Source organism: Abramis brama, assembly GCF_963993115.1.
Source record: "Abramis brama genome assembly, chromosome: 15".
Taxonomy (NCBI): Eukaryota; Metazoa; Chordata; class Actinopteri; order Cypriniformes; family Leuciscidae; genus Abramis; species Abramis brama.
Window position 1 is genome coordinate 28,991,176 of NC_139977.1, and position 10,814 is coordinate 29,001,989.

Consider the following 10,814-nt stretch of genomic DNA (forward strand, 5'->3'; position numbering starts at 1 on the left):
GCCTGGCATTCATTTGTGAATCGTTTCCTGTGCATTTGTGAATCGTTTCCTGCGCATTTGTGAATCATTTCCTGTGCATTTGTGAATCGCTTCCTGTGCATTTGTGAATCGCTTCCTGTGCATTTGTGAATCGCTTTCTGTGCGTTTGTGAATCGCTTCCTGTGCATTTGTGAATCGCTTTCTGTGCGTTTGTGAATCACTTTCTGTGCATTTGTGGATTTTGAAACATTTCTAGCTTCAAGACGTGCAGAAAAACCAAATAAGTGGACTCCACCCACCTCTACTTAAGTCAGTCAGATAACAGCCATTTGCACAGACCAATCATAGCATATTTATTTGTGAGTTTGATACATTTTTGTGAATCTCTTTACATTAATTTGTAAATCTCAATCTATTTATTTGGAATAATGCAACAATTCTATCCTGATACGCCACAGATCCAGATCGTCATTGACAAATAGCTTCTCTTGTAAAACGTGTGGTCAGTACCACCGCTCCCTATACACAGAGTACGCGTGATCATGAATTCGAAAATGAAAGTAAAAAGCGAGCGTGCATTCAAAAGCGATTTCAATATTCCAGATTCCTGCAAATAATATATAATACCCCAGGGTGTTCTGAATGGATGTTAGTGTATGGCGTGGTATTTGATTGCTTTGGTGTTTTGGGTGGCTGCCAGGGTTGTTGCTATGCTGCTAAAGAGTACTTAGTGATTGTTAGTGTGTTTTGAATGGTTGTAATTGTACTGCTTTTTGGTTGTTTTGGCTGTTTGCTGATGTATTGCTATGTTATTACTGAAGACTCACTACAGTATTCTAGTTGGTTGCGACTGCGAGGTGGTTTCTAAGTGGCTTAGGTTAAAACAGCCTACCCGAGTGTCTACAAGACTATAATATCCTGGCCTCTATGTTTACAGAGAAAAACAATGGAAAAGTAGAGCAGTGGAGTGGAAATAACATGTTCTGTGTGCATCGACCCTTATGCATCTCTTTTTCTAAAACAATGAACACACACACACTTGCCCTTTCACAGTTCAGATGCTACAGATTATATGATGGACGACGCAAGTGTAAAGACTGAGTGCATGCTGATGATAGATCTGTCAAGTGATCGATTGGAGAATTCAAAAAAAGTGTGTGTGTGTGTGTGTGTGTGCGTGGGTGCGTGGGTGCGTGTGTGTGCGTGGGTGCGTGTTTGTGTGTGTTTGAGTGTGTGTGATTGGATTGTTCGAGAGAAACAAAGAGTGTCAGGGGTGGTAAAATGCCATCATATAAACAACAGCTTGTGTTTCCTTTTCAAACGCACACACACGCTTTCTTTTATCTCCCTTTCACACTCAAAACCAGACACAATCGATTAATGGCAGAACCATTACTAATATGATAATTCTCCTTATCCACAGGCTAGATTATTCTCTTCTGTGAGACCACGGTGATGACCTTTATCTCCATGAAGGTGATAAGACCATAGAAGATGCGTATCTGTACCGTGGTATTCAAGAACAAATCTCATCCATTCTATAGCTGGGGGAATGTGGATACATTATCTATTTCTCTCCCTCACTCTCACTCTCAATCTCTCTCTTGTTAATGGAAGTTTGAATGGATTCTACATTTGGACTTGGGCTACATACTGAAATACGATTAGGAAATTAACACAAATTGAAAAGACAGCATAAGCAGCACTGGGAGCAGAAGCATCAGGCCCACTGAAACCCAAGGAACACGTGCCGTGCCAGAGTTATGAGCTAAGTGGTTAATGCAAGAAAAAAAATTCCAATAATGTGTTTAATATTGGGAATATTCCAACTTGCATTCTGACCTAAATTATGGTACTGACTTTTAAAATGAGATCATTTTAGACCTCATTCTGTCAAACATTTTGTTTTCCTTGGACACGGCAACTTTTTCACGAATATATGACTTGGCCTTGAAGACAGACGTAGGTAATCACATGTGCTCAGTCGATCTTATTCACTGTCTGTTTAGGCTTAAGTGCAAATCCACGAAGCCTCTGTACAAATCACCATGATAAACAGTCTTGTTATCATTATTAACTTATTTGACATTCAATACACATGCACGAAGTTCAAAACAAGAAGGTTATAGCCTTGCGTATACTTGCGTTCCTCTGCTATTGGCTTGTCAGTAGCGTGGTACTACAATATTGCGGTTATCGCGACAGCCCTACTAGAGACTCTGTGAAATCACCATGACAAGTTTGCTTTCCTGTGTTGACGTATTTCTATTTAAAACAGAACATTTTGTGCGGGACATATCTAACACATAAATAAAGAGCTACCAGTTTATTAGAAATGAGGTCTAAATCTTCTAAATTTGTTCTTATGTCTCCTAGGACTTGAGCTTCTTCCTGCAATTCTTGTCAAACAAACTCAGTGTCCTCCACTCAGTGTTGCTTTACATGATCACACGATGAGGGGGTCAGCTTGGATAATATTACCTACTCAATGCTTTTATATGTATATTTTAGATATATTAAGCCCTCTAGAGAAACTGCTGGTTGGATCAATTTGAATCTAATCGATGGTTGGCGCATAACTTTGACAGTGGGAAATATGATGCTTTCTGACCTAAATTATGTTACTGTCTTTTAAAATGAGATCACTTTAGACCTCATTCTGTCAAACTGTTTCAGTTTTAGAACTAGTGAAGTGGGTGAACTGATGGTGGTGTTTAGGAAATCTGTAGTATACCAGCTGTTCTGTGGGTGGTGTAATGATCTTTTTTATTGGTGGTGTTCAGTTTAGTTGATGTTCAGAGAGTGTTTTTTCCATTAAGGAGATGTTTTATGGGCAATAAGGGGAGGCATTTTGGAGGTGTTTCATGATGGTGGGTGGTGTTTAGTATGTGTACTGTGGGGGAATTGTTGAGCGGTGTTTAGGGTCAGCAGCTGTTACCGTTTAAGCATTCTCTGAGGGGTATTTACATTTAAGGAGAAGTTATTCGGGTGGTGTTCAGTAAGTAGTGTTTTATGAAAAACAATGTTCTTTTATGTTCTGCAAGTTCTTCAACAGGTTCTTCAACTGTTCTTCTTATCAACTTTTCTCTCTACAGGGCTCTTGAGTTCTTATTATGGTTCTTTAAGATCAAAAAAGATCTTGAAGTCACATTATATAACATATTGATGCGTGGTCCATTAAAGCATCACTACACAGACGGTTTTCTAAAGAGATAGAGGATAAAAAGCTCACATAGATTCTCCTTTGACATTAGACTCTTTTTTTTTTCGTTCTAATTGGAACCTTTATTTTTAAGAGTGTTGGGGTTATGTCCATTAACACGCCTGGAGGCCGGAACAGAACAGACAAAGAACTCAAATGGACCTTGTGACTACTCTCAACTCTGAAAGCCAGTTCAATTTCCATTCTACAACACAATTATCAAACCATGACAATTTCCTGAAAGTTTAATACTAGATCACATTTATGCAAGTTCCGGCATGCATTTGCTCACACCTGTGCTCCTAAGGTACTTCATGTATTTAATTTAATACTTACAGCAGAGCCAAATTGAATCACAGAATGCTGTTCTACTGTGAAGAAACACTACTTTTCTATGTGTAGCTGTGGGAAAGCTTTTTGGATATGGGCTACCATGTGCATGTGTACTGTATATGTTCTTGTGCGAAGTCTTCTTCTCTAACCCGGGTAAAGCTGAGCAAAATGCCAAATTGTCGCAGATTCAATGGGCCGTAAATCTCTGAGATGAGAAGATGACCGAGCCTCGTGGCAGTAATTGATGGGTTTGGCAGAGTCAGTTTGAGATTTACTTGCGCACACATGCCGAGTAAGCATGCTGCCCCGCTGCGAGCCTAATGCAACATTTACACAGGCTGTACGGATCACATGCTCATCCTTTCTGATCAATATGAAAATACATGCTACAGTGAGAGGCTGGTTAAAGTAATAACTGATGCGTGAAGAGCACTGTTTGCATATGTAGAAGCCAAGAACACTGCGCACTGGGGAATGTTAGTAAGACCGGCCAAATGCTCTCGAATTCTCTAGTGCAAAGCTCCAGTTTCTTTTTGTAACACTTTGCCATATTAGTGTCCATTTTAAAAGGAGCGTACACAAGGGGAGATGCCATATTTAATTTGACGTAAATGAAAATGAGGGACTTGCAGATCTGACACGTTTAATTTTCACAAGCCATGTTGTGTGGTTTATTTCAGCGTTGCATTGGCTGAACAATTAAAATCAAGGAAGAGGTACAATTCAACCCATTAAACTCTGTACATATACTATAACATCTTTTCATTCATGTAAAATGAAATATCACATCTATCCTAAGGTATATAGAAACAATTATTACCCAATTTGAAAAATGTATATATTCATTCCCCCTCTTTTTGATAATCATATAATCATAATTATGCATTATGTACTGTAGACGTTTTCAAATCATTCCTACACTCTTTCATGTAATTGGTGTGGTGCTGACAATAGCAATGTGCAATTACAACTCCACAAAATATTTGCATTAATATTACATAGCTGGTCTCTCAAGGCCTTTAAAAGCTCAGAAACATCCTTATATCAGGTTGATACTTAATGAATTGTACTAGTGTTTGAACTTGTGATACACTAAAAACATCCTTTAGGGGCTCGGAGACACCAGTTATAAAAAATACATGCAATGGAATGCAACATAAGATCTCTCTAGAGATACATTTTTGCTATATTTATTTTGTGTTTTTCTGCAATGTCTATTTTCCATGATCGATCTGACAACAAACAGAAGCAACATGATTGTATTGGATATCATTTTGGTCACATTTCTGAAAAGTGCATGTCTAATATTTTGGTAAGATCTGCTGGATGGGGTTTGATTCAATTCGAAGAACACATTAAAAGCTTTCATTATTGTTATTTTTACCCATACAGTGCTGCATGTGGAGACCCAAAACAAAGAATACAAAGTCAATCTCAACAGTAAATGATGATTAAATATACAGTAGCATGAATCCTAATATGTTATAATGAATGTTTCCTTTAATTGGGCTTTCTTGGGGCACAAATATGTAAATCGTGCGCTTTTCTTGCAACTTGCACGCGTGCAGGTTGTTTCTCGTGTTTGCTGTGAGCTAATGAGTATAACCGTGGACTCTCCATATCTCTCCGCTTGTAATCCCGTCTATTAATCTCTTTTTTACAGTAATCTGGCTAATTCACCGCAGTCTGATCTGTGTTCGATGTGTGTGTGTGTGTGTGTGGGAGGTAAAGATGGCGATAGACCTACTTGCGTGAGTTCCGTACCCATCAGCACCAGCACGATGAGACTCAAGAGCTTGTTCACGCGCTGCATCTCGCGCCTCCGCTCGCTCGGACTCGCTCTCGCATGCAGATCCGGTCCACCCGCTCGATGATGCTCTCTCCTCGCTCCTCTGTCCCCGGTCTCTCGCTTCTCTCTCTTTCGCTCTCTTCTCAGCAACAGAATGACAGAGAAACAGAACTCGGTCTCGCGCAGCCGTCTCTGGGCATCTCGCGCGCGGAGCGTCGTCTCACGCCTCCCGTTTTCTCCCGTGTGTCTTTCTGCCTCCCCGACCGTCGACTTCTGTCCCTGTTAGATTAGCGGCTCTGGAGGTTTAGCGTCACGCAGGGTGGTCTGGTTAGCCCAAAACTTTGTGTGTATCGCGATGTGTGAGGCAGAAAGATTGGGGAGTGCGAGCGCGAGCTGTCCGAGGTGCTGAAACCGGATGTGACATGCTGCGCGCGTGGGAAATTCAACGGGGATGCGGGAGAGGAGGAAGAGCGAGACTGAGTTAATTGGTAGAGCCTTGCGTGGCGTCAAAACAGTCTGACTACACTTGTGAGAAATGGCGTTTTTTTTTTTTTTTTTTTTTTGAAAATGGTGTTTAAAATGAAGGATACAAAGTATTTTAGACGAAATTAGATGTGTATGTTTTCTGAAGAAACTCTGGTTGTTGCCAGGGAATTGCTATGCGTTTGCTAAGATGTTCTTTGTGGTTTTGGTGTGTTTATGGGGATAAGATCTTCTTTTTTTAAAATTAATATTTAGCAATTCCTTAGGTTTCTATTCATCGAAGAATCCTGAGAAAAGTATTGTAGTTTCTACAAAAATATTTAGCAGCACAGCTGTTTTCAACATTGATAATAATAATACATGTTTTTGAGCAGCAAATCAGCATATTATAATGATTTCTGAAGGATCATGTGACACTGAAGACTGGCGTAATGATGCTGAAAATTCAGCTTTGCATCACAGGAATAAATTAGATTTGAAAATATGTTAACATAGAAAATAATTAGTTAAAATGTAATAATATTTAACAATATTATTGTTTTTTACTGTATTTTTTTGTCAAATAAATGCAGCCTTGGTAAGCTGGAGAGACCTAAATATATATAAGAAACATTAAAAAAAATGATGTAAGTGTTTAAATGATAAAACAGATATACTGTTCCACTAAAGTTACAAGTCACTGAGCAAAAATGAAGAAAATTAAAGTCATTTCTGAGAAAAGACGCTGCAACATTTGTCAAGATGCCACTTAAATTGATGTTTTATCATCTTTGCAATAACATTCAGACATTTTAAGTGTCCAATATATTTTGGGGCCACTCTAGGTGTGGGGAGACATGCAGGAGTAAGTTGTGGTCAGTTAAGCCTGGAAGATTTATATTATCAATAGCCAGTCCTATGCATTATTGATTGGTGTGTGGAAGCCATTACAGCAAATTTATATGCATTTTTTTCCACGGCAGAAACCACGAGTAATGTGTTCAGCCTGTATAAGACATTCAGACTAGCAACAGTGTAGATAATATATTGAGGTGTTTAAAAATATGATTAAATATTAATATGATTCATATCAGGAGCACAGTTTTCAATATAATTATGAGAAGGCTGCGTTTTATGATTTCAGTATAAGCATTAATGATTCAGTTGTTTCAATGTTTGTTGCTGCTTACAATAACAGCAGGTGCTTTTCTGATGCCTTTGTGACCAACAAAAAGATTTGCAGAGCGTAAAATCTGTATTGATCTATTTATGGCATGAGAACATGTAAATGTATAAATTTTGTACATGAAAATTGTGCAAACAGATACATTTTTCCATGAATCTTCAGTGGATGATTTCTGTCGCTGCATTTTACAATATTATCGCCTCTCTGTGAAAAGGAAGTTTTACTTCCCTTATATTATCATCGCAGTGAAAACTGTTGATTTCAGGTTCACAAAATGTGTTCAATTAGACAAGCCTTGCTATCCACTTTATTTGCCTGAGCCGGTTAGATGACTTCATGCCAAAACGTTGAGTGACGTCACCATTCAGACATTTGGCAGCAAATTAATTCATTTAATTAATGCATTTATTTCAGGTTCTGTTGCTGAGCAACACACCTGCTTGCTCACTGGATCATCTATTGATATTGAGAAAATTAACATGTCATTGATACCCAGTGATGAATGTACACTTCAGTTTAGGGTGAGGATGTTGAGAACATGTTGCATGAAAAATAACGTCCTTGTTAGATCTCCTGTGGTGCACATTGAAATCATATTATTTTTAACATGGCTCATTATGATGACACAATGTATAATGAGCATGATGTCTGACAATCTGCATAAATTCTGGTCCAGTATCTAGATTATTTTGTTAGTGGCTCTGCTCTAGTTTGAATGCTACAAAGTGCTCCTTTTAAAGATTTTATGCTGAAAACATCAATACAATGATTGGTTCTTCAACAGAAATACTTTATAATTTTACTCTGGTGTCTTTTAAAAAAGATTTAGTTTCCTTGTGGACTGATTAATAACCCGCTGACCTTCCAGATGTTCCAGACTGTCTTCATATTGCATTAGTAACTCTGGTACCATATCCAGTGTAATTCATAGACCTTTCAAATGAATTACCAATGCTTTAGTGTGAAGGTGTAAACAGTTTCACATTTGGAGGTGCAAAGAGATTCAATTTCTGCTTGTAAGACCAGCTGAACTTCATCTGCAATGCAACCTCATGTCACAGAAGAGTTGGGTTTGGTTAGACCTTTCACCTTATCCGTTAAAGTGCCCTTGTTTTATTCATGCAATCTAACATTTAGAGCAGTTATAAGGTTAGGAAGCATGACTTCGGGCCACTAAATTGGAGTGTTAACCAGGATGCTTTCATTCTTTCACTCTTTTCCTGACCTCTGATGTCTTGCCGTGATGCAGAAAAACTGTAATGATCTCTCTCTGTGGCTTTGAAAGATGTACTAAAACCAGTTTTTCCCTGTAGAAATGTCAATACGAGCACTGTGTACAGAACATCTCAGATCATCCTGCGTCTCTGCAGTTTATTTTGTCCTGGCAGAAAACTAGACACAGGGAACAGAGCTTGTCTCACTGCTTTTATATTTATACGGCTCTCTGTGTGTATGGGGCGATCTCCTCGCTGGGAATGTTTCTCGGGGGAACACAACCTAATTGGTTTCATCTCAGCCGGCTGTTTTATGAACATTAGCGCTCGTAAAATATCTTATGCGTGTGTGTTTTTTCACGGTGTGTTTGGAGCATTGATCAAGCTGAGAAACTGCATATAGGATTCTTTATTGGAGTGAAATAAAGGTGGCTGAATTTTATTTCTCCCGTGCACAAATACGTGCTCTGTTTTCTCTCACATCTATGCGTCCATGTGTGTTAGTGAATGCTGTCATTAAATAGGTTGTGACATGAGAAATCAAATTTGCCTTGATCTTTTGACATATAAGAGTTCTTTGTACCATTGACATATCCTGCAAGTTTCATAGTTTAAAACTTCTTCCTCGTTATAAACAAAGCATTTATTTATTTAAGCTCCAAAAATGGCTTGTTTGGATATTGTGGGATTGACGTCACACGGGCAAATACATTTACATATGACTGCCTCCTGAGAAAGACACTTTACGAATCTATACATCCTCACATCATAGGCCCCATATACAGATGAGCATTCAGTTTCTGACATAATTCACACGCTTAAAGCCTCGTGCACACCGGGACGATTATCGCGTGCGCTTATTGCCAGCGTTTTTCGAGACATTTTTTGGCGCATACCCAACTGTTATTCACTGGCGATGCGCCAAGTGAACATGCAAATTCACTCCCTGACAGTAGATGGCGCTTATTGAAAAACAAAAATTCCCGGTACACAAGGTGGCGCTGCGCAACTTTACGCTTCTGACACTCGCTTGTCACATAGAAGAAGAAGAGAACCAGTATTTACGTGCTTGCCAAAACAGATTTTTGTTATCTCTGTGGCGTTTGTCATAAAGTTCCTTGCGTCAGACACCAGAGACCAGCAGCTCTACATTCATCTTGCCTCGTTGCATCTTCTTTTTCGTCTGCTTACTTACTCTTCATCGTCTTCTTCTATCAATGTGTGCTCGGTAAGACCGTTTTGTGCTTGAGCGCCACCAAGTACTGTAACTTCAGCAGCTCCAGGCACCTGAACAAAAGCGCCAATGTCATTGGTCGGCCAGTTTTTAACGCTGCTCGTCAAACCAAAATAACTAACCCGAGGCTTTTTTAAAAAGTATGCTTTTATGCATACCGTTTTGCGCGTCGGTATGCATACTCACATTGGTGCCCTTTGTTTAGTCACAAGGCGTTAAACGTTGGCGAAAAACACGTGCGATAATCGTCCCGGTGTGCACGGGCCTCAAGTCTGTCAATATCAGGACAAATGGAAGTGAAAGAAATTTGCTTTGACGTGTCCAGTTTAAACAGCTAGTTTGTGTTTGTGGACTGACTTTAGAAGGATCCCAGCGTCAGACACAAGTGGATGCTTTATTTTAATGGCGTCCCGGATCACATCAGAGGATTATATGTTTGTTCGGAGCATTTTATTTTGTAAATGAGGCATAGTGTAATGGAGAGTTTGCAAAGATGAAGCTGTATTGGATCTAACAGGAGCGGCATCACAAACCTTAATTATTTCATAATGTTTTGTCTGTAAATTACGGTTTTATATGGATAATGTTTTCAAAACACTAACTCGCATGTAATAACGAGTGGGCGTTGATACCGTTTCCTATGCAATGACGTTAGCCAATCATAACACTGGCCGTTTAATGACAAGCCGCCCCTTAAAAACAGATCATTTCAGACAGAGAAAAAAATATATAAACATTATAAATTAACCTCAAGGAACGTATTCAAATACAAAAAAACAAAAACAAAAAAAAATCCATGTCATGACCCCTTTAAGTTATAATGAGTGTATGTGTGTGCGCATACATGCACTTATATGTGTGCATGCTCTATTTCACATATTGTTTATATGCTTTTTGCTCCTCTCTCTCATTCTTATTCAGACTCACTGTGATTTGCTTGGACTGTAACTGCCAGGCATTATGTAACTTGAGTGTTTTGATGCCATCCTGAATTGGTCACAAAGACAGACAGACAGACATCCACCCACAAACTGTGTCAATCCGCTTCTTCTCAAAGAGGTCTGAAGAGCCATTTACTGCAGCCTGAGGCAAAAAGAGAGAGATAGAGGGAAAATCTGCTCCAAAAAACTAGTAAGTTTATGTGATGTTTTCTGTTTGCATAGGCAGGCTTTCTCAGGCTTGGCTAATTTGTCAGGATTTGTATAGGATTTCTCTGCGTCGTAGTTCACAAGTTCAGCCACCATAAACTGTTGTCATGGCAGTCAGTGTGTATCTTGTTTATTATGAGCTTCTGTGCAGAAATGTGTGGCCACAGTCAAATCTCCACTCATGCTATTGTCTGAGTAACATGCCTGAAATGTAATCTGACTGCACAGTCTATAATTTACATGTTTATTTTTTTAAATGTTCACATT

General features: G+C 39.0%; 1 protein-coding gene across 2 annotated transcripts in view; it reads right to left on the reverse strand.

Annotated features, from left to right (window-relative positions):
* The window catches only part of olfm1b (olfactomedin 1b), a 28,996-nt gene extending 23,269 nt beyond the window's left edge, over positions 1-5,727 (reverse strand). The window contains exon 1 of one of the 2 annotated variants that reach the window (XM_084138183.1): positions 5,262-5,580. In XM_084138183.1, coding sequence (XP_083994309.1) covers positions 5,262-5,327 — 66 coding nt within the window. In that variant the 5' untranslated portion in view covers positions 5,328-5,580. Of the gene's footprint in view, positions 1-5,261 lie in introns of both variants that reach the window. The other variant, XM_084138184.1, reaches the window with a different exon arrangement.
* Between the last annotated feature and the right edge of the window lie 5,087 nt (positions 5,728-10,814).